Source organism: Amphiprion ocellaris, chromosome 10 (genome assembly GCF_022539595.1).
Source record: "Amphiprion ocellaris isolate individual 3 ecotype Okinawa chromosome 10, ASM2253959v1, whole genome shotgun sequence".
Taxonomy (NCBI): domain Eukaryota; kingdom Metazoa; phylum Chordata; class Actinopteri; family Pomacentridae; genus Amphiprion; species Amphiprion ocellaris.
In genome coordinates, this window is record NC_072775.1 from 1,644,913 (window position 1) to 1,670,477 (window position 25,565).

Here is a 25,565-nt window from a genome sequence, read left to right on the forward strand (position 1 = left end):
TTTCAATAATATTCAGGTCTGGGGACTGAGATGGCCATTCCACAACGTTGTACTTGTTCCTCTGCATGAATGCCTTAGTAGAATTTGAGCAGTGTTTAGGGTCATTGTCTTGTTGAAGTGTCCAGCCCCGGCGCAACTTCAACTTTGTCACTGATTCTTGAACATCGTTCGCAAGAATCTGCTGATACTGACTGGAATCCATGCGACCTTCAACTTTAACAAGATTACCAGTACCTGCACTGGCCACACAGCCCCACAGCATGATGGAACCACCACCAAATTTTACTGTGGGTAGCAAGTGTTTGTCTTGGAATGCTGTGTTCTTCATCCTCCATGCATACCACCCCTTGTTATGTCCAAATAGCTCAATTTTAGTGTCATCAGTCCACAGCACCTTATTCCAAAATGAAGCTGGCTTGTCCAAATGTGCTTTAGCATACCTCAAGCGACTCTGTTTGTGGCATGTGCGCAGAAAAGGCTTCTTCCGCATTACTCTCCCATACAGCATCCCCTTGTGCAAAGTGCACTGAATAGTTAAACGATGCACAGTGACACCATCTGCAGCAAGATCATGTTGTAGGTCTTTGGAGCTGGTCTGTGGGTTGAGTTTGACTGTTCTCACCATCCTTCACCTCTGCTTATCTGAGATTTTTCTTGGCCTGTCACTCCGGGCCTTAACTAGAACTGTGCCTGTGGTCTTCCATTTCCTCACTATGTTCCTCACAGTGGAAACTGACAGCTGAAATCTCTGAGCTAGCTTTTTATATCCTTCCCCTAAACCATGATGTTGAACAATCTTTGCTTTCAGGTCATTTGACAGTTGTTTTGAGGCTCCCATGTTGCCACTCTTCAGAGAAGATGCAAAGAGGAGAACAACTTGTAACTGGCCACCTTAAATCCCCTTTCTCATGATTGGCTTCACCTGTGTATGTAGGTCAAGGGTCAATGAGCTTACCAAACACATTTTGTGTTCCAATAATTAGTGCTAAAGGTATTCAAATCAATAAAACAACAAGGGTGCCCAAATTTATGCACCTGCCTACTTTTGTTTAAATAATTATTGCACACTTTCTGTAAATCCTATAAACTTCATTTCACTTCTCAAATATCACTGTGTTCGTCTGCTATATGATATATTTAACTGAAATTGCTGATGTGAACAACCAGCGATTTATGAAGGAAAATCTTGAAAATTATCAGGGGTGCCCAAACTTTTACATACCACTGTACCTAACTTTGCTTTAAATTTAGCTAAACTAATATATATTCTAATGACAAATAAAGAATGGCGAACCAACAATAAGCACTGCAACATTTCATGATATTGGAGATCAGCTGCCTGGAGTCATGTTTGCAGCTGCATTATCTCATAAGTGGTTTTCTGCAGCTCCAGTTATGAGCCATTTAATATGGTGTAGCACATTTTTAAAACACAATTTTCTCTGCGTTTGTACTAAAAGCAGCGTTTCTGCCCAGAGGTTTATTAAAAGTCGAGGAAATCGTTGGACGTTTCTCTTCTGTGATGCATCGACTGCACAGATAAGGTGACAAACCCGAGCACAACAACCAGAAAGAAATCATTGATTCATATCCACCAGTCTTATACATTAGTTTGCTGACATTTTTGACCACTCTTCTGTGCAGGATTCTGTCAGCTACAAAGTGTTTGAGGCTCCTTTCTAATCCTCCCATTTCAATAGGATTCCGATTTGAGCTTTTTTTTCCTGACAGGGCCATTCCATAAGCCTCCATTTGCTATTTTTGAGCTGTTCCCAGGTGAATTGCTGCTGCGTTTAGGATCATTATCCTGTTGAAACATCCACTTCTGGTTCAACTTCAGCTTTCAGACAGATGGCCTCGCATTATCTTCAAGCGCTCTGTGATATGATGCAGAATTTATAGTTGAATTGACGACTGCAACCTGCCGAGACCCCGAGGCGGCGAAGCGGTCCCGTTTCCACCGATGTTCTTCACCGTTTCTATGAGGTTCTTCCAATGAAAAGCCGTCTTTGATGTGCGTTTTTATTGTTGCTGTGGGAAAACATCTCTGTCTTTGAATTGCCCGTCCACAGCACATTATTCCAAAACACCCGCTGGTTTGTCACCAGAGAGGCACGAGGAAGGTCCTTTAGCATCGATGCCACTGAAGAAATATTCAACAGATAGACAGAGAAGAAGTTTTCCACTTTGAGAGATGTTATTTTTCCACTTAGATTCATTTTATTTTGTGCATTTAGTCTCATTTTCACTTGCTGTTTGGTTAAACTTGGGCACCAAAACTGCTTGACTAGCGTTTGAAAAAGATCATTGTGGGATTAAAATGCAATATTTAACTAAATCATGTATGATACAACAGAAAATAATCTCTACCTGAAAAGGAGTGACAGTGATAAAACCAGCAGATGGCATCTATTTTTGATGTTTACTGATTTTGTAGAAAATTATGTTGAACAGCTTCCACTCAGGACATTGTAAAGAGCAGGTTTCAACAAATTACTACAAGGTAAATAAGATGAATAAACAGAACAAAAACAGAAAAATAAAAGAGAAATCTGAAAAGAAACCTTGGTCCACATATATATGAAGCATATTTACCCTCTTGGAAGTTTTCCCCTTTCAGTGCTTTTCAACGTTGAATCTCGGCAAATTTAATTCTCCTTTTTTGACAAGGATTTATTTTAAAGAATCTCTTTCATGTCAAAGTGAAAAGAGATTTCTGCAAACCAATGTCGATGGCTGCACAAGTATTCACCCCCTCTAAAGTGATTTAGTGTAAAATCCAACACAGATGAAGCCAAACTGTGCTTGAAGTCACATAGGTAGTAAAAGGCAATAATCTGAGTGCTCTGAATGTGTCTCCAGTGATTGTAGCATAAAGACTTGTGTATCTGGAAGGTCCAGTCACTGGGGAAAATCTGGATATAGCTACACCATGAAGACTAAAGAACAACCCTAGCAACTTTGTAAAGGTTTAAAGGTGCTCAGAAGTGGTTTAAAGACAACAAAAGGGAATATAGTGGAGTGGCAGGGTTAAAACCCAGACCTCCCATCAGTGGAGAAGGTTGGCTGAACTTGGACAGTGCTGTTTACTTGCAGTCCCTGAGTAACCTGACCAAAGTTCAGCAGTTTCACCAAGAAGAATGGGGTAAAATGATAGTGTCCAGATGTGCATGGCTGACTGAGACCTATCCAGACGGGCTCAATTTAAAACTACGAGAAGTCGAAAAGAGGACGTCCAGAGAAGCAGCATCCTCTCAAGTGCTGTTCTGGAGAAAGTGTTAGATAAACCCTGCAAGACCCAAATAGAAAAAAAATGATCAAAAAAAAGAAAAATAGAATAAAACAAACAAAGCAAAGATGGATGGATGGATGGATGGATGGATGGATGATAGATAAAAAGATAAAACTGGTGTATTTTTGCAGCAGTGGGTTTTTACAGGGTTAATATGGGCCTCAACTTTGTTTATCAGCATCATTCCCTCTGAGGAAAGCGAGGAGAAAAACTGAATATGTAAATGATTTGGAACAGCGATCAGGAAGTGCTCACCCCACAAAAATGTGAAGGTATATACCGGCTTTTATGCCTCCTGAGGGGAAGGTGTACTGGCTGAACTTTACAGGCTGCAGTAAACATTAAGAATGGCCTTGACTTTAAAGGAAGTCTGACAACTAATCAGTTCTCTGAGTTAGTGGCAGTAATAGAGGGATCATTCTCTGCCTTTAATCCCTGTAGACCTGCTAGGTGGGAATGGTACAAAGTGTCTGAAATGATGGGATTTGCTCCTCAGGATCCAGACATCTCCTCATCCCAGGTGCTGTGACAGCAAAAAGAGATGTCCCTCAGCCTAATCACCAAGTCTTTAATGAACTCCAAGGGAAAGTTCCTGTGGGACAGTGTCCCCTAAACACTGCCCTGACCTGCAGAAAAGCCTATTTTATCAGGATCACTATAGCAGCAGCAAAATCTCCAAGGGAAGTTAGAAAGGTGTTACTGAAGGTGGCACCACACAATTGATCTTGTTCCTGGCTTTTCCTCAGCAACGTTTTATTTTGGGACAGTTGTATCTTGAGTTTTTGGACCCATCTCAGTACTGTTAAAGTTTTTCACTGAATATGGGTACGTAAACATGTACAGAAGGAAGTAGGCTAGGTAAGGTACCACTGGCACAAGATAGGCCAGCTGAGGAATCAAAGTGGAAGTCCTGTTTAATACTAGAAATAGACACTTGATGACCCATTTTCTGTGCATAAAGGCTGCAGAATATCAGTGACTTTAGGAAGGTCATGTTGGGTAAAACCTTCATTCTCTAAGGAAAAACAACCAGTGGCGCTGGGACGCTACGATTTTCATTAGCAGATGTGCTTATCTAAGCTGAGCGAACTGTTCTGCCACATGTATCCTGGAGCGAGTCACCCTTACCAAGCAGAGCCCAATTACAAAGCTGAGATCAGGACCATGAGCTCCAAGAGATTGTGTTGGTAGATTAGGGACTGGAGCCCTCATTACCTCAGCCTGTCATCTTGAGTTTGAATGTCCACTCACCCTTGCAGAACAGGCATGGAGGCCAGAAAACAACCACCTTCCCCCTTCTAGACTCTATAAATTAGTTCAAAGCAAAAAAACACAATTTTTTAAAATGAGAGACATAAACAAAACAACCAAAAACAATAAAAGTAGCATAAAGGAAAAATCTAAAATCCAGCGTAAAAAGGACCTAAATAGGAATCACCTCTTGATTTAAAGTGACTTAAAGTTGGTCCAGACTGGGAAACTAAACAAGGAGACAGCCCACCTTTATAGGACATGAAGAAGTCTTGAGAAGTTATGAGTGGTTTGGTTTTAAAATGTGGGTTATTGCTCATGTTTCCTGGGTAACAGAGAGCAGACTGCAGGAAAGAAAGTTGTTGATGCATTCAGACGGACTTAGCCAAAAACCCAGGTTTAATGCAGAGAAGAGCTGTGGGTTTCCTCTGCATTAAACCTGTATTTCTGTTGTACTATTGGCTGCTGTTAACCCTTTGATGCACAGCACGGGTCAAAAGTGACCCAAATCCAATGGAAAATGGATATCTCCTGACCCACGCTGTGCATCAAAAGGTTCAATACTGATGACACACAAAATGAAAAGGCCTCAGAGTGTTTGCGTGTCATAACCAGCTTTGGAGGAATTCAGTAAAAGTGTATTGAATGGTACCTGATATCATGTATGCTGCCAATGTGGGAAAATTCCTTATAGTCATAATGAACAAGTTGAAACTCTTAAGTTTAAGCAGGTCTGTGCTGAAACCTTACAAGAGAGAGTGATACAGGAGTAACCAGGTGAGCCTCAAATCCCAGGAAACAAGAAGTGACTGCTGGAGTAGCTCTTTAGATGAGCCTGTAAGCAGATAGATGCATGGCTTTGCTGTGTGTATGGATTTACAGAAGTCCCAGCAGGTATAAATCACCTTTATTAATAGTCCCTGCTTCAAAGAGAATCAGAGACGATCAAATGTTTGCTTGTCCTATGATGTCAAAAAAAAAACGTAACTTACCTTTTCACAGGAGTTTATGTTGCTTGGAAGACCTCACCAGCCTCCACAACCAGAAAGAAACATTAAAGTCATCATTTATTGGCTAGATTCACTTTTTTCAGGAGATATTCTACATTATGTATTTAAATTTCATAGGTGCCAATAATGATGACCAGGACTGCACATCGGCTCCTAACATTGAAAAGATGTGATTCATACCAACATTATTAATATAATAGAATATAATATAATGGTGGTGACTACTAGCTGCACATGTCTTTGCTCTCAGTAAGTGCACAAGTATCATCATGTGTCACTGCCTCTCTTAGTGTATCAGCCTCTGAGCAGTGTTATGAAAATGTTTGAACGGCTGACTCTCCTCTTTAAAGTTGGTGTCATTCTGCCTCACAGGTACTTCATCGAGAATGAAGAGGAGAGGCCGTTGTATTTCACCATCGGGGTGAACAGCGGCATCATCAGGACGACTCAGGGTCTGGACCGGGAGGAGACGGCGTGGCACAACATCACTGTGATGGCTGCAGAGGTTGGTAAGTTCAGCAACAGCAGGCTGCTACTTAAGATGGTATTTTCATTTTTAAGGTGGTCCAAGGAAACATCCCACTGACCGCGACCGCTTCAGTTTTCTCACAAAATCTGTCTCTGGTGCCAGTAAGGGTCAAATGCACTTACTTTAAATTCAACGCTGCAAAAGCATCTTCCAAATAAATGCAAACTAAAGCAAACACTGCCTGAATAACTGAATATCAATTTCAGCATTTAATCTGCAAAGTTGTGTTGAAGCAGCTTTCAGAACGTATTCATGTCATCAGTGACAAAAGTGGGATTCCACCGACGGAAAAACAATTCGACCTTGTCAGGAAATGTAATGGAGCTGCCAATTTGTTATTTTTTCTTCAAGTTACATAGCTTTATTTATCTTTAATTACATTTTATTGCTGCTTCATTGGTAATCATTTGGTGACATATACATGGTCTTCAAGAATCAAACCAGAGAAATCAATGCGTAAAAACCCAAATTTAACAAGTAAACTGAGAACTAAAGTGACTATAATTATTTTTTTCACAATATTAACAATGGAAAAAAGTGGCTTTTTTCTACAGCTAAAGATATTGAAAAGAGCAAACAGCTAAAACCAGAGTTCAGTTCAACATTTGGCCATAGAGACAGTATAATGCTGCTGCTCTTTGCTCGATAAATAGGCTTCTTCTTTGTGCAAACATGCTATCCAATTACAAAATCATAAGTCCAACATATGTTAACTCTGTCTGATTTTGGTTTAGTCCCCAGAGGAAGTCAGCACCCCAGATATTTAGGCTTTCAAAATGAAGTTGTTTTTGAACAGTAATTCCCATAATCCGTGTTAGATGTCGAGTTTAAACATGAATCTGTACTTTTGTCTTCTCATCAAAGGAGAATTTTCCTCCAACATTCACGTTATTGCCGATCAGATTGTGCAGTTTTTTTTAACGTAAGGGAAAAAAAAATCTTTAGAGATGGAAAACAGTGGAGTAACTTTTGAAGAATTTTGAGCTTCCTTTCATTCCTATTAGGAATTTTGGAATTACAAAGACTTGAAGATTTGTCCACGTACATTTACATCCAGGATACGTTGGTTTTATGATTATTTCTGTATGTGACAACCTACTATCTCAGCTCTGTACATTTTATATAAGTTATATTTGTGCTTATTTACATTTCAGACTTGAGAGACGGAACTGTGTCACTCTATTTTTGTTTAATTTTTTTCCCTTTTGAGAACAAAAGTTTCAGTTTTGTGACAGTGCTTTGCTTTGATTTTATGAACAATTCTTCTAATCTCACTGTGAATTAGTTGATTATTTGCTTTGTGTGTGAAAATGGTGAAACAAAGAGACATCTTAAGATGTTTCATTTGGTAATATGAGCCAAAAACGAAAAGACATGAAGCTTATTTAGCTATTTGACAAAGGAAAACATCCTCTCGTACAAAAAGCTGGAACCACTGAGCGACTTTCAGATTGTTGCTGAATCATTTCCTTTCAACCGCTTGATTATTTCATAATTTAATCGCTTTATCACTGCAGCTCTAATCTCTTGACACCTGTAGGTACAAACCATTTAAAATAAATGGGAAAGTGAAGAGTTTTACGCAAGTAATGTGTATTTTATTTCACGAAAAAGTGTCCTAACTGCAAGTTTAGCTTGCTGACAGTTGCTTTTACGTAGTTCTGAAGAATTATGCATTGACAAGGTGTTTGAAATGAACTAATCCCGGACAGCAGAATTACTAAAGTCTTGTAAGTTTACGTCAAGCACCCCAGTCAGAGCCGATGAATCACGCTATGTGCTACATTTGCATGTGTCTTTGAAGCTTTGCTTGACCTTAAAGACGAATTGCATAAAAGATTAAAGACCACTTTTGGAAGGCTGCTTAATTCTGTGAATTTCTGCAGAGCTCCTTCTGAGACATGTTGGCTGATGTGACGGGACCACAGTGGAACATTACAGCGTTTGTGTCTGAGCTCAAAGCATCTGAGGAATGGCTTTTTTCTCCATGATCCACCCCTTTCATTTCTCTCCAGCCAATACTTCTCTTGCCAATTACCCTTTCTGCTACCCTGTTCTGCACAATAATGTGAGTAATGGACTGAGCCAGGGCATTCATAAATGTCAGGCGGTTCAGTCACTGTGATGTTGAGTCTATGGGGATTAATCTGACCTCCTGCACATGAGGGACATCTACCACGCAACTGAAGAATTAAAGGCGTTACTCCAGCATGTCTCTTCTCATGTGAGCCAGTTGGAGATTAGTCTTCATTTCCAAGCTGGTCTTGATGGGAGAACAGGTTAATTGTGGGGAAATTAAAAGCCATTCAGCTCTTCTGTTCAGTCAGTATTCTTCTCTGATGACATGCCGATGCCAGATAGACTCTCTAATGAGGTTCTGGTTCAGATGGAGACAGCATGAGGAAGACATCTTACCTTCTAGAGCAGCGGTGTCAAACTCATCTTAGTCCAGGTTCCACATTCAGACCAATTTAACCTCCAGTGATCCGGACCAGTAAAATCACAGCATAATAACCTAAAAATAACCACAACTCCAAATCTTTCCTTTGTTTTAGTGCAAAAAAGTCCATTCTGAAAGTGTTCGCATTTAAGGAATTATCTTTTTATGAAACATCACGAAACAACCTGAAATTTCTTATGAAAAATGCATTAAATTTCAGCAACATTCAGCCTCAGTTCATCATTTCTACATTACAACTTCCAGATCACAGAGTGTCTACAAAGGAACACAACATTTAGTCATCTGGACCTGAACCATAGAGGATTTACTGGAGGATCAAAATGACAAAAGTCAGACAAGAAAAGACAAAAAACAACAAAAACAAGACAAAATGTTACAAAAATGAGACACAAAATGACAAAAACAAGACAAAAAATTTGACCAAAAAGTTACAAAGCAACAAAAAATGTATAAACGGCAAAAATGAGACAAAAAAAGACAAAAGCAAGAAACAAAACAACAAAACGTAGACTAACAACACAAAACAAAACAAAAAAGAGCCAAAAAATGTGACAAAAAAGTTACGAAGCAACATACAAATGGACAAACGAGATGAAAAACACAGAACAACAAAAAACATTCCATAAAGCAACATATAAAGCAAAACACAAAATGACAAAAATAAGACAAAAAACACAAGTGAGACAAAAAGGAAACACAAAACAACAAAAATGAGAAACAAAATGACAAAAACATGAGACAGAAGTCAGACAAAAGTAATACAAAAACAAGACAAAATATTACAAACATGAGCCAAATGACACAAAACAAAAAAGAGACAAGAAATTTGACAAAAAAGTTACAAAGTGACAAAAAATGGACACAAACGAGACAAAAAATTGCAAAAAAGGAACAAAATGACAAATAAATAGACAAAAAAAGGCAAGCGAGACAAAAAGGAAACACAAAATGACAAAAAAAGACAAAAATAAGACAAAATATTACAAAAACGACAAAAGAACAATGAACAATCTAGTAATTTATGATCCAAACTACTTGTCATGGTCTAGAAATTATTTTAAATTTATAGTTTTACTAATTTACAATCTGCAGTTAATGTCTTCTCTGGAATTTTTACACTTTGAGGGACGGATTGGACCCTCTGGAGGACCACTTTTGGCCCCTGGGCCTCATGTTGGACACCCCTGGTCCACAGGATAATCTGATGGCTGCCGTCTATTGAACTAAAGGAATGATCCAGAAAACATCATTGTGATTGTGACCCTTTCAAAAAAATATCCTGCAAAGACAGAATTGAGGCCAGTTTATAAAATAAATTAAATCTGACATCATCTGGAGCTGGTGTCTTTGCATCAAACTAAAGATTTGTGTCTGTTATATTTTATAACTTAGCTAGCCTGTCTGAAAGTTAATTCACTCTCAGAATCTCCTGGTTATAATAAACTCATCAAGTCAGTAAATTGATCTATAAATCACATTTAGCAGCCAACTGTAATATTAGTGTTTGTTTGATTGACTGTCTCTCTTTAACCCTCCTGTTGTCTTCACTTGTGGGCACCCAAAAAAATATTATTTCTTTGTCTGAAAGAAATCCAAAAATTCCCCAAATTTCTGAAAATTTGCAAAACCTTCGGGAAGAAAATTCCAATAATTCGTTAAAAGTTCACCTTCAAAGTTTTATTTTAAAAAATTCCCCTAATTTGGCAAGAAAATTCTTGTAAATATTTTCAAAAAATGAGTAAAAATCTTCCAAAAAAATCCTAAAAATATCTAAAGTGATTCCATATATATCAGTAAAACATCTAATATTTTCTTTAAGAACATTCACATAAACATCAACCAAAATCCAGTGAAATTCGCTGGATTTTGGTTGATTTTTTTGTGAATGTTCTTAAAGAAACATTTTTAACATTTCTTTTTTTCCACCAAAAAATATTCAAAGATTTCCTAAAAATGTTGAAAATGTGGACATCAGAAGTTTCACTGTGAAAATATATTTTTTTCCACATTTCCAAACTTTAAAACGGGTCAATTTGACCCACAGGATGACACCAGGGTTAATAATCCAGTGGGAACGTAATGCAACAAACGTTTATCCGCCTTGTTAGTGACATTCAAATCTATCATCCTTTCAGTACTTTGGATGTCTGCCTTTATTGTTATTGACAGATTCAGTCATTCTCAGTATGGAGGATACTAGCATTGCTCATTTTGACAGTGAGTTTTGGATCACTGTGTTGCTAGAATATTTCTTTTTTGCCAAGTTTCTGCAGACTGAGGGCCGCCTTGTGAGCCAGTGTTTTGGTTTTTCCACAGACATCAATAAAAATCCTCTCCCCAACAATCATGCAGCTTCATATCAGCAGAATCCCGTCTGTATCGTCATCACAGCCAGGTTCACAGTAACATGCTGGACCTTATTAGAGCTGAAGAAGTTTATCTCGGAATCGTCTGACCAAAGAATGGGCTCCCAGCATTCATCAGGGTGACTTTCATCTTTCGTCTTGTTATTTTCTGCAAAAAAGCAAGCAATGATTTTTTTTTTCTTTCGTAAATGTCATCCACAGAGGTGGACATAATGCAATGTCTTTTGCACTGTCTGAGCTGTCACAGACATTCAGATTTCCATCGATAATCCCGTCTGAAGCAGCTGCTCGTCTGTTTTTACAGCTGCATCGTGTGAGTAGTCGAGTGTCTGTAGCATCATTTTAGACCACTCTGATCAGTGGCACTACGAGCCGTCCAATACCTCCTGATTACTGCTGCAACTTTGGGATTATTAGTGAGTCAGCAACATTCTTCTGTCTTTGTGAAGGCATAAAATTAGATGTTTAAGTTCCTCTGGCAATGGTTTCCCATGTAGAGCCATGATGCAGACAAGCAGACATACACAGCCCATATTTACAAAACTGAGAAGGTTACACCACCATTCAAAAGTTTAGGGTCATCCAGACAATTCCATGTTTTCCATGAAAACTCCCACTTTTATCCATGTGCTAACATAACTGCACAAGGGTTTTCTAACCATCAATGAGCCTTTCAACACCATTAGCTAACACAATGTAGCATTAGAACACAGGAGTGATGGTTGCTGGAAATGTTCCTCTGTACCTCTATGGAGATATTCCATTAAACATCAGCTCTTTCCAGCTAGAATAATCATTTACCACATTAACAATGTCTACACTGGATTTATCATTCATTTGATGCTATCTTCATTGGATAAAAACTGCTTTTCTTTCAAAAATGAGGACATTTCTAAGTGACCCCAACCTTTTGAACAGTAGCATAAATGTATTAAAGTTGCTCTATATGAGCTAAAGTTAATATTAGTTAAAGTTACTCTCTATTAAAGTTGCTCTAAATGAGTTAAAGTTGCTCCATATTAAAGTTGCTCTATAGTAGTTAAAGTTGCTTCATATTCAATAAAGTTGCTCTTAAAGAGTTAAAGTTGCTCTTAATAAGTTAAAGTTGCTCTATATTACTGCACTGTAAATCACAGATGATGAATGAAACTGAGTTCATCTGTGATGAACTCTGCTTGTGTGCCAGTGATCACAGTTGTGTTCATTTTTGTTGCATTGAGTTTCTGCTTTGAGGCTCTGTAATTTTAGTGTGGTGTTTCTAAAATATTTTCAGCTTGAGACCAGACACAGTTTTGAATCCTTCGATGCTGCTGCTCAGAGATATATTCACTTCTGCTGTGTTCTCTGGCTTGGAAGCTGTTTAGAAAGCTAATTGACTCTCTAGCAGGATAACTGAGGCTGTCTTGAAAGGTGGCCAGATTGGGCCTTTAAGAGATATTGAAAGAACATTCTCCTCACAGTTTCAATGACAACTTTCGCTGGCAGCGGAGTATTTGCATTGCAGTGCTGCTGCTTTCTGAGTCTGAATACGTCCTCCGCCGCTGTACAGCATACACCCCCATGTCTGGAGGTTCTAGATTGTTATCTGTTATTATGTCTGTTACATCTTTCGTTGCTTTTGTCAGTGTTAGCAGACGGTTTCTCTTGTTGACACAGTTTAAAAGTGCACCGCTTTGTTTGCTTCTTTTTCATACTTGTGTGAGCTATAAAGCCTAAGAGTTATGGAACAACAGGTGAGGAGACAGTTGTTCTCCCAGTTTTTCCTTGAGGCAGCACTTCGTCCTCAGACTTGTTACACTTCTAATGTGTACTTCTGTTGCATTGGAGGAGGTGCTGCCCTAAAGGGGACATATTATGCTCAGTTTATTTGTGCGACTCCACTAGAGAAGTTTTAAATGATTCATTCTTCAAAAAAATGTTCTTTTCTGTCTCATGCTACCTCTCAGTTGAGCCTGAAACTGACAATATCAGAACAAATCAGATAGCAGGAACATCCACAACAACAAAGATGACAGCAGGTAGTCTCCATCTGATAAATATTGTGCTCATTACCTGCTTTTATGTGACAAAACATTGGATTTAGTCTTTCAATCACCAGCCATACATAATAAAACTCTGCCTCTGTTAATAGATGGACATGCGGAAAATATGCTGCCATTTGGAATAAAATGAAAAAGACCTTGCACTCTTAATTATTTGTATGCTGGAGTAATTTAAATGCCTAAAATGCTATTCAAGTGGATGTTTTTGGGAGGAATGCATTTTCCAAGTCGACTGTAGTTTGGCTTTACATGAAGCATGTGGCCATATAGAGAAATGTATTAGTAGCTGACATTAAAGTACAGATAAAAAACCTATGAAGCTGGATTTTTTTCTCACAGAAGTTGCCTTTACTTATATTATTGAACTTTTGGCCCTATTTAACATGAACATCTAGCATCCTAGCATCATATGTGACAGAAAATAAGAAAAAACATAGTATCTCCCCTTTATTAAATAGACAAAAATCAGTAAACAGATGAGCCAAAACACTGCAGATGTGCACATTTATTTGTACTGTTGGAGGTGAGATAAAAGTTCATCCCCCAGCAAAGACTTGGATTTCCTATCTGTGTATCTGGCCCACAAACTGACATCAGCTTTTTACTTTTCTCTACTGACCTTTTGGCTCCTCCAACAGGCCAAGGTGCACAGCTAGATATTTGTAAGTATTGTTTGTAAGTACAACAAGGAGGCATTCATCTAAATGCTGTTGAGGCTGAACTGTGGTGGCAAATTCTTCCCATTTTCTGAAGCTACTTCACAATAAAAGTCATGTTTCGGTAGTTAAAGGCTTTTACTGTGAATCAGCAGCAAAATATTTCCAATTACCATTAGCAGTAACTTCATTACCCTGGATTACATGATGTTTCATCTCCCGTGATTCTCATGTTTGTGTGTGGAGGTTTGTTGGAGTTGACCGCTACTAAAAATAAAAACTATCATACAGTAAGATGATCACAGAATATACAGTGGAGTTCAGAATTTTGAGGTCACTATAGTAAAGATCCTTCTATTTTGCAATTGTTTCCTGTTTAATTTTAAATATTTAATTAGGGCTGGGACTTTAACGCGTTAATTACAATTAATTAATTACAGAAAAAGTAACGCATTTAAAAAATAAAGCATTTAATCGCACCTTTCTCAGTTCGCAAATTTCTGTCACACTGGCAACACTGATGCACACTGCAGCCCAGTAGGTGGCGCTAATGAACCTAAAGTCTGTTTGCAGCCTTGAAGAAGATGCACAGGAGTGCTGTCAGCGCTGAAACATCAGGCCAGCATAGCAGTTTGACCACATACTTTCTCTTTTATTCCAAAAACTGTTCAGCAAAAAGTATTTCTGAAAGCATTTAAGGCGAGAAATAAGCTGCTGAATCTCTTCTCGTTTTAGTTCAAAGATGGCCAGTTTAGACATTTAACAAAAGTTTCGCGATGTATCAGACCTCTGCTGCCAGCACCGAATTTGTAAATATGAAACTACTTTATGCAAATGAGCTCAAGGGTGAGGCACCATAGACTGTATATAAATGTGATGCACCAAACATTAACTACGACAGTCCTGATACCGGCTAACAGTGTAGCCATCCCATAATAGACCACTTGTCAAGACACTTAAAGTGCTTGAGTTTATAAAACATCCTAAAATGTTGAATATAATGGCTATAATGTCACTTTGAGTTTGCAGTAATCTGTAAATGTAGCAGACAGATTAAAAATGCAGATAAGTGGAAATGAAACAAACATTTTTGTTGTGTAAGTTCCTGTCTATGTCTGTTCATCCATTCAGTCGTCAAACAGAATTTATTTGAACTGAAACACTTTGCTTATTGTAACCAGTATTGCTATTTGACTACAATGCGATTGATTGCAAATAATAAATTACAAAGCCTCAAATTAATTAGATTAATTTTTTATATCGCGTCCCACCACTAATTTCATTACAAATGACGCTATCATCTTGACAATATTAGTAAAAAGTCAATGAATATCAGTAAATTTTAGGGTATCTTGTTTATTCTCGAGCTACATTGCCTCCTGAAGCTTGTTCAGACTTGACAACTATCCAGCAGTGTTCTGGTGTTCCAGGGAGCTGCTCATCATATCAGGACTCCTTGATGTTCTCAGGTCTTCAAGGGCCCTATAAATGTTCAGCGGGGGTCGAGGTCAGGTCACTGTTGAGGAAGGCAGCGCTGCTTTTTTCGTCTTCAAGTAGCTGTTGCAAAGCTTTGACATGTATTCAGGCTCATTATCCTGCTGCAGAATGAATCCTTTTTCCGCAAAGATGCAAACCAGAGAGTGAAGCATGTCTCTGAAGGATGGAGTGAAAGCAAACCTCATGTTTCACTGTGCTATCATCATCTCCTGTTGGTCTGCTCACATACAGCCTCCTGACACTAATCCCTAACTGGGATTCATCAGTATATACAACTTTTTCCATCATCCACTGTGAAATGCTTCTTTGTCTTAGCCCACCCTAAGACCTGCTCGACCTCTTTCCCCTCCTGAGAAGTGGTTTAGAGACACCACTTATCCTCTGAGACTCCACTAGACAGCCTTCTTTTGTCAGGAATTGTCTTTTTGTTTATTGAGCAAGTTCTCTGGCTGTCTGTCTCTCAGTGGTCAGTTTATCCTGCCATCCTGAGAAACCTTCAGTCCAGCCACGGTTTCACACTAATGAAGGCTGACTTGTGACCTTTTTACTTGGTGCTGATTCCTACTGTCACAGTGCAACTTGGTACGAAATGTTCTGCAGGAACTTGATTTAACGCTGCTTCAGTGGAAGGATACAACTCAAGGAAATCTAACCTTTTGCACAGATGATTTAACACAATCAATGCCTCTAATTTAAATAAAGTTGATTGCTGACCTCCAAATACTGAAGATTCTGAAATATTTCTTTACATACATTACCAGTCAAAGGTTTGGACGCACCTTCTCATCTTCTCATTTAATGTTTTTTCTTTATTTTCATTGTAGATTCTCAGAGGTCAAAAACAGTTTTTAGATTCTTCAAATAATTCAATTTTAATTAAAAATTGCTAAAAATGACTCAATATCTGCCCAAAATAACTTGTAAAACAAGTTGGAATTTGTCCAAAATGACTCAAAACTTGTTCAAATCTACTCAAAATTTCCCAAAATGTGTTAGAAATGTGACAAAATGACTCAAAGTATGTCCATATTTGTAAAATCTTGTTGTAAATGACCCAAAAAAAAAACAAATAACCCTGAACAAGTCCAAAAAAAGCTCAAAATGTGTTCAAAATGATTGAATTTGTCCAAATGAATTAAAAATTGCCAAAAAAAGACTCAAACTAATGTCTTCTGCTTGTTGCTTTTCCTTAGTAGTGGTTTCTTTGCAGCTATTTGACCATAAAGACCTGATTAGTCAGTCTCCTCTGGACAGTTGATGTAGAGATGTGTTTGCTACTACAAGATCTACAATGTAAATAGTCATGAAAATAAAGAAAAGCCATTAAATGTGGAGGTTTGTCCAAACGTTTGATTGGTAGTGTATGGAACTTGTTGTGTTTTTAAATCCTTAAACTTTCTGGTAATTACCAGGTTTGCATTAAAATGTGACACACACTGGAGCCCGTACAGAATACACATTGCAGAAAAATGTCAGCAACAGAAATAGTATCAAAAAGGAGTTGGATCTCATGAAAATATTGAGTAATTTGAGTTTGAGGTCAACATTTTAATTGGGATCCTGATAGCATTCAGAAGTGAGCAGCAGCTTCCTCTGATGGTCTGCCAAAGTAAATTAGAAAGTAGCCAAATGTTCATTAAATTCAGGTTCATTAGAGGGAATCTGGAAATGTAACAACTTCAGCTTTAGTCGGCAGACATGACTGCAGTTTGTGATGAATCATAGAATCAACATCAAAATATCATTTAGTAAATGTAATGATTATTTTTTCTTATTTTAGTTTAGTTTTTCCACAGTGAAACTACAGACCTGGATGTAAAGTTGAAAACAGTTCATGTCTCTGCATCCACCTGCTCTCTCATTATTAAAGTCAACACACAGTTACATATCTGCTTTGCAGCAGTTTGTAGCAGAGAAGCCAGGAGCAAAGGTCATTTTTATTCTGCCTGCAGTCGAGAAGGGATGAAAAAAGTTCTTCTCTCTGTTGAATTAAGCAGGGAGGCGAGAGAGATGTTTTTCAGATGTGGTATCTGACCTTCACCCCTGCCGATTACCTCAGGTCTGATCAGAAAGTGCCTCTCTTGCAGTGCAGGGCTGCTCCCCAGGTACACTCTATAAGCCCTCTTTAATGGGATGAGCTGAGAGGAGCCCAGCAGAGAAAAGCGCAGAGGTGGAGAGAGGATTTGGATGAGGCGAGATGACAGGGAGGGAAGAGATGAGTGAGATAAGGACGGAGTTATGAACCAAGACGTCAGGTCCGCAGCCAAGTTTGCTGCACAAGAACAACTGTATGTTTAACCGTGTTTGCATCACATACAGCTTCTCCTGAACTCTCCACAGTTACAGTTACACTCATGCTCACATGGTAATGAAATGTCTGAGCTGATGTATGTCTATTTGTCATTCATGATTGTTTGTGACTCAGTGGTTCATTTAAGATATCTGGAACTTTCTAAAATTAGAGATGGACAGAAAAATGCAAGTTCTTGAAGAATCGACAAGAACCTAGCCTTTGTTTAAGTCTGCTGTGACACACGTTGCATCCATAATGAATGGAAACAACTTTGGATCATACAAGTTGAGTCTTTTTCCACAGTGGAAGCTGATCCGTTCCAACTCCACGGTGTTTTGAATAGCATCCCCATCTTCCAGGCATGAGATCCTGATTTTCCTAACTGGAATTTGGAATTCCTTTGGAAATTAAGAGAAAGAAAGACCTGACTGGCTCTTCAGGCACCAAAAAAGGCACAGCAACTGGTTAATGTTCACGCCAGTTGTACATTTCTGACCTCCGATTGGTTCCTTTTGTCTTCACCAACTGTATCCTCCTCTACCTCCTCTTCTTCCTCCTCATAATTATCTTCCTCATTATTGTTCGTACCATTTCTATGATCTCCATCCTGTCTTGGTCCTTCCTGGTGTTGTAACTTAGATGCTAATGTAAATCCTCCTCATACTGTTCTGCATCCTGCAAACCCACAGACACAAGGCTTCGTTATATCACTGGTCTTCACCAAGAACTACACGGGAAGCAACAACTACCAAATTTCTGCCCAGAGGCTCCAAAAACAGGATTATCAATTAATTAGACTGATCAATTATCTAATGTCTACATCAGTTCTTTATTGGGCTTTGGGCTTGCCAGGCTGCAATCCAAGTCCGTCTCTATTTAGAAATTCAACAGGCATGCCTACAGCCTCCAGAGGTTAGAATGGAATTAAATTTGTGCTTGCAGAATTCAATTATCCTAAGGTAAAGAGTTTCCAAGTATCGAATCATTTGATATTAAAGGCCCGTGGCAGAGTTGCGGTCAAACGTATTACTCAGCCGAGTGTCATCTCCATCTGAATGTGACAGACGAATAAACAAACAAATGGAAGTTACGGCCTCCGTTCGCTTCCAGCTATGATTAGATATGCAAGAGAGCCAGAGAGCTAATGGATAGGATCTCCATGCCGAGGTCAATGCAGTGGTGGGAAATGACAGTTATTGTTTTAATTTAATTAATCATGAGGTTTTAGCATATTTAGATGTGTCATCTGCCTTCCTGATATCTGTTGTCTGTCTGACCGCCTTCATCCTGACACCTGCTGGATGTTCACATGTTCTCATAAAGGTCTCACATAGACAGAGACGAGTGCACTGCAAGTTTACTCTCAGATTAGTTCTGGGTTTGTGGACTTTTGCTGAACTTTACGGCTAATCTGAGCCGAAAGCAGGTTAATCCAGATTATGATGTGTGATGAGAAGTTAACAGCTGAGACTTCACGCAGCAATTAGACTGTACATGGACTGGAGAAACTATGGGATGAGTAGATATGGAACAAAGCAGCCAGAAAAAAAATCTGCCCTCTTTTAAAAACATTGTACAGAATGTTCTCCCATTGCTTCTACAGCGTATTAGTCTACAAACTGCATTCATTCCTTTAGAGTCAGTGACCGTTTTTGTGATTTATAGACATTAAACCTACAATCATCTATCTTGATGTTTATTTTTGTATTTTTTAGGCCACTGAATAGACATTTTGGCCTTATACTGTTGTTATGTCATAATTCATTAGCAAATCATTGCAAATTTACACATCCAGTAGAAACATTAGCATTTGCAGGAGGTCCTCGACTTACGTCAGAGTTCCGTTCCTACAGATTGATGTAAGTTGATTTTCACCATAAGTCTGAACTCTGGCGAAAATGTAACCAAAGCCGTTCCGTGCATCATGATATCGATCAGATCTTCACAAAATTCATGAGTACCAATGACTTCCATGCATGTATGAATCATTTTACCAGAAAATAACAGAATATTGTAATGGACTGATATTGTTGTTGATGAGGTTTCAATGTTTATTGTTCAGTTCCAGATTTCCCTAATGTCAGTGAACGTGCCATGTTTAGTTAGCTCACCTCTGATTGGCTGAGAGTCAGCAGTAGAGAGAGCTGGGAACGGTGGCTAATTCTGGAGCTAAGTTATGGGGTTTTTCTAGTTCTTCTGGCGTTGGCTACGGTCCACAGTAGTCTGTGTGAAGGTTCAATAAACCAGCAGAGAACCAGATAAAGTCTCACTCATTCATCACAGAGGGTCACTACAATATGTTGACCTGTTTTTACAACTTGACCCATGTTGGTCGGTGTTTCTTCCTGTTCCCAGCATTTTATTCTGTCTAATTTCACTTCCATGGAGACGAATTTCCTTTTCTTCCAAGCATCAGAAGAGTCTGACTTACGCTGGGAGCCATAATGAAGGACAAAAAGTTAGTGAATGTAGCACAATCCAAGGTGGAGTACAACCAGAGAATGGAAACAAAGCTGTCTGATAGCGATGCATGACGACGTATTCATCCGCTCTGCTTGTCAGCTAGTTCCACGTAATGATGAAACGCCGTAGGTCGAGGACGTCGTAAACCGAGGACCCCCTGTGTTTGAAGTTTGCTCTTGCGTCCATCTAACGAATATAAGTCCACTATTAGTCTGACTTGCTGGATGTAGGGGGGTATAAGTTTGTCATTTCTGCGGCACATTTCTTCTCCATGTTCCTGTTTTCAAAATTATTTTACTGCAGAAAATCCCAACAAAAACCTCACGAAACTGGATCGCCTGAATGGTCCACAGAGAAGAAACTCGTCATTTTACCAACACCACAAATCAAAACTGCAAGCTAATTGTAATAATCTACTGATTCACCAAGAAAAAAACTAACAATGAAAATAAAAACTCATCTTGAGCACAACTGTTTTGCTGATTTCACAGCACAAAACTGTGAACCTGTGCAGCCATTTGCTTGTAGAAAATGTTAATAAAGTAACACAACATCACAGTAAAGCCACCTACATAAACTGCACACCCCTGCAAACCCAACCCTGCCCTTTCCTCCCCCTACCCTCCGACTGACTGGCTGCAGCAACATGTTCTATAATACATTATCTGCTGCTGTATTTGCTGGAAAGACTTCAGCATTTTGTCATTTTAACACAGACACAACTACAGTTATTTCTTTATCATTTCACAACTTCAGCTCCCCTGAGGGCACGCCGAGGCCATATTTGTCAAGAGCGCGTGAAAGCTGGATCTTTAAAAAAAACATTGCTGTCAATACAATGTGCATTACAATCTATCTGTAGTAGCATGTAGAGCCGATCCACTGCAACAGGAGCTCAACGGTGTGGTGAACGATGTCTTACTGAGCACCACGCTGGTGGATTACTCAGCACACATGGCTGCTCAATGATTTACGCTTCTTATAGGAGCAGTGTTTATTTATTTATTTTATTCATTTATTTGATCAGGGACCATGCAATTATCATAGAACACATAGAACTGATGCATTACATATAGAGTGTGTAGCATTGAGCTAATTTTCAGCTCCCGTCCCTGGTTGGGCTTTTAAGTAAAAGTAGTTGAAGGACCAGCAACACAAATGAAAACAGCACAGACAACATTAAAAACCTGTAACCCCCACCCACACACACACACATACACACACACACACACACAAACACGCACAATCACACAATCCACTGTCTATTGTCTAGTGTCGATTGATTGACCAGGGACGCAGCAGAAATCAGCCTTGAGCATCAACATATCAGCTGAGCTCCCATGGATTTTCACTTACAGAAGAAACTAATGCTGTTTGGCAGACTTTCCACACTGCAAAAACTCCAAATCTTACCAAGTCTGTCTTTTTAGTCAAAATGTCTCATCCTACTTGATTTAAGATAAATTCACTTAACAAGAGACATTTCAGCAGATGGAGGGACTTGTTTTAAGACAATGCATCTTAAATATCTTGTTAAGTCAAACAATCTGGAATTTATCTTGTTTTGAGTTGAATTTTACAAGAAAACTCAAAATAACTTTAACCCTCGTGTCGTCCTGCAGGTCAAAATTGACTCGTTTTAAAGTTTGAAAATGTGGGAAAAAATATTTATTTTCACAGTGAAACTTCTGATGCCCACATTTTCAACATTTTTGGGAAATCTTTGAACATTTTTTGGTGGAAAAAAAGAAATATTAAAAATGTTTCTTAAGAACATTCACATAAAAATCTACCAAAATCCAGCAAATTTCGCTCCATTGCTAGCTAAACCCCCATAAAACTCTCTGCTTACCAACACATATTTGCAAATTGTACAAGTGACCAACTCCTCTGGTTGCTGCAGTATTAACCCTCCTGTTGTCCTCATTTACGAGCACCAAAAAATATTGTTTCCTTTTCTGAAAAAAATCTAAAAATTCAGCAAAAAATTCCACAAATTTCTGAAAATTTGCAAAACCTTCAGGAAGAGAATTCCAAAAATTCCTTAAAAGTTTCCCTTCAAACTTTTTTTTTTTAAATCCTCCAAATTTGGTAAGAAAATTCTAGTAAATATTTTCAAAAAATGAGTAAAAATCTTCCCAAAAAATCCTAAAAATATCTAAAGTGATTGTCATTTTCTTTCTGGTTTTGTCGTTTTGTGTTTCCTTCCTCTCGCTTGTGTTTTTTGTCTTATTTTTGTCATTTTGTTTTGCTTTATTTGTCGTTTTGTGTTTTTTTTGTCTCGCTTGTGTTGTTTGTCTACTTTTTTGTCGTTTTTTAATACATATACACACGTGGACAAAATAGTTGGTACCCCTCGGTTAATGAAAGAAAAACCCACAATGGTCACAGAAATAATTGGAATCTGACAAAAGTAATAATGAATAAAAATTCTATGAAAATTAACCAATGAAAATCAGACATTGCTTTTGAACCGTGATTCAACAGAATTATTTTAAAAATAAACAATACAATAACTTTCTTACTGTCAGTGGAAATCTGAAAATGTGATTGTTTTTGTCTTGCTGACAAACAGTGTTACTTTTCTCTGGAAATCAAAATGCGCTGCAGCAACTAAAACCTGTTGTTTGTGTTCGTTCCAGATAACCCACGTATGGTGAGTCATGTTCCCGTCACAATCCAGGTCCTGGATGTCAACGACAACATCCCATCCATCTCCGGGGGCAACACTGTCACAGTGTGTGAGAGCACCAAAAATGGACAGGTGGGTCACCTGAAAAAAGAAAAAATACCATCGTGGCTGTTTGGTTTGTGAGAGGATGATGATGCTACGCTACCATGCAGTTAAAATCTAAACAGTTAGCAAATATAATGCACGTTTTTTTTGGTTTATATATATTTATTGTTGATTTTCATTATGTTGCCATTTCCTTTTCTTTTCTCTTTTTTTCTTCTTCCCTTTTTTTAAACACATCTTATTAACCATGTATATTTCCGTACACCTACAGACATATATTCTCAAGTGCCGTACATTTACATATCTATATAAGCAATATACAGTTACAGTTCTTACATGTATTGACATATTTATATATTCACATGCATCTCAACCCCTGCGCCCTTCTACGCACACACACATATACATATATATACTCACACAAACACATACATAGGCGTACCGACATATACATACCCATCTTCACCCTTTTCTAATTATATATATTTGCAGACATGTATAGAAATACATGTGGATCTTCAGGTGCGCACCCACCCATATGCGCACATGTCCATCCACATGTACCTTCACATTTTGGCAACTTTATTTTATATATATTTCTCTATTCTTTTTACCTCTTTTTTTTTCTTTTCACCCGTAATGCACGTTTTTATGTATATGTTTTTATTCTGAGCCAATTTTTTTTTTTTTTGTTACTCGGCAGAGTTATGTGACGATCGGCGTACATGAATTTTTCTGTCTGTTTGCAGCATTACTCAAAAACAAACAAATGGATTTGGATGAAATTTTCAGGGGACGTCAGAAATGACAGAAGGACCACCTCATTAGATTTAAAGATGAAGTTTTCTTTGCTTTGTTGTGCCATTCTTTGACAGATATGTTGGGGAAAAACCTGCATCAAGTAATATAAATCACACAGTACAAACTGAACCTGTGAATATAACCTCACATTCTTTCAAATGCAAGAACGTACAACCACAAGTTCAAACGTGTGCATAAAGACTCATTTTCACTTCCTGTACCTTCCTCCCTTTTATTCACTCAAACACTCATGCTTGAACACGCATGCATTCATGATCTGTAGCCTTTTTCTTGTTGTGCGTCTGACACCGTCACTGGGGGATTTATCAGCTGAGCTGCAGACTTTGCAGCTTCTCGAATCCATAAATTATTCAGACCGCGGAGCTTCTGCTGCCGGTCCAGATAGCAGCAGAGATGATCATTTTAAAGCCAAACACAGGCCAGCCTCTCTGCTCCAAATCAGGGATGATTAAACACCTTTTATTTAGTTTTCCAGAAAAGCACAATAGCACAGATATGCAGCTTCACACACTCAGATGACACAACACACACACTCCCCCTGCTTCATCCTATGTGCTGCTTCCTCTCATTAACTCTCCACCAGCCGCTCTGCTCTTTATGCTAATTCAGACTCCAGAAGTGTTGTGTGCAGCAGAGAGAATATATTCATTCAGCTTGGCTTCAACAACAGACAACACACGCTAATGGTGTATGGGTTGTTTTGGGGTTTTTTCACGCCAAAAAATTTCCACGCGCGGCACGTCTCGATTCTCTTCTGTTACACTCAGCTGTGCACAGCATTTGCATAATTGATTGCAGAATGATGAGTGTTTAGGTTGTGGGGCACACAGTTACATTGAATACTCATTTTCTGTTTGCTGTGTTAAGAGAACAGAGAACAGAGGCACATATGAGCCTGAGGGGGAATAAATCAGTCAGAGAAACAATCAAGATTTCACTTATTTAGTCTTCAGAAATCAACAGTGATGCCTGCAGAGGGTGAGAGTAATATTTAAACTGGAATAGATTTCAATTTGCCAAACCTGTTGGTATACTTTTAGTAAACATCAGAAAGATTTTTTTGTACTCAGGGCTTACAGTAACATACACAAATGTGTAGTTTAAGAACCGTTGGAAAGTCCATAATCTGATTATTACTACAAATCCACTGCTGAGGACGTATCGGCACTTATCCGTCAGAAATCATACATGTGAGTAGCCTTGGAGGAGTATTGCACTCTTTGAGGGCTTTTCTGTCTTACTGTGTGGATGTTTTGCACCCATTTTGGTCATTTCCTGTCTTTATGTAGTCGTTTTGCAGGTCTGAGGTCATTTTGCATCCTTTTGTGGTGGTTTTGTATGTTTTTGTAGTCGTTTTTTGTCACTTTTTGATCATTTTACATCAATTTGTAGTCATTTTGTGCCTTTTTATTGTAGTTTTATGTTACTTTGTGGTTCTTTTGTTTCAATTTTGGTAGCTGATTTTGTCTCCCCACCCATTTTGGTTACTTTTTGTTTTTTTATGTCAATCTGTGGTCATTTGCTCTCTTTATATAGTCATTTTGCAGGTCTGAGATTATTTTGCATCTTTTTGTGGTGGTTTTGTATCTTTTTGTAGTCATGTCTTGTCACTTTTTGGTTATTTTACATCAATTTCTAGTGATTTTATGCCTTTTTGTTATAGTTTTATGTTACTTTGTGGTTCTTTTGTGTCAATTTTGGTAGATTTTTAATCTTTTTGCACTCATTTTGGTCAACTTTTGGTTATTTTATGTCAATCTGTGGTCATTTACACTCTTAAAGTACCACATCTAATCTGTGGCTAAATGGTTCAGTTTTGTTTTCATCAGACCAAAGGGTTACTGGACCCTAATGAGGATTAAGCAGTGTATCGATAATGGATGGATGGATGATTTACTGTATTTAAATCAACGGAAAATACCATTATTTTATTGATATTTGCTGTCATTTTCACATTTTTTTTGCAGTTTTTCAATGTTATGCTGTTCCACTGTTTTTAAATGGGTTTTTTTTGCATACTTGCTACCTGATTATTACTTATTTTTATAGATTTTTCTAAAATTTCTTTTATTATCTGGAGAAGCAGAAACTTTTATTGGGTTCTTCCAAGATTTTTCCATCCCAGGCTCCACTCCTCCTTGTTGTC

The 25,565-nt window shown here is 38.3% G+C and overlaps 1 protein-coding gene across 3 annotated transcripts in view; it reads left to right on the forward strand.

Annotated features, from left to right (window-relative positions):
- The window catches only part of LOC111582448 (cadherin-18-like), a 208,900-nt gene that overhangs the window by 151,589 nt on the left and 31,746 nt on the right, over positions 1-25,565 (forward strand). For all 3 annotated transcript variants that reach the window (XR_008603032.1, XR_008603033.1, XM_023291120.3), the window contains exons 8-9: positions 5,926-6,062; positions 22,503-22,624. Coding sequence is in view for 1 of the 3 variants with exons in the window: in XM_023291120.3 (XP_023146888.1) it covers positions 5,926-6,062; positions 22,503-22,624 (259 nt within the window). In the remaining 2 variants the exon portion in view is untranslated. The remainder of the gene's footprint in view (positions 1-5,925; positions 6,063-22,502; positions 22,625-25,565) is intronic.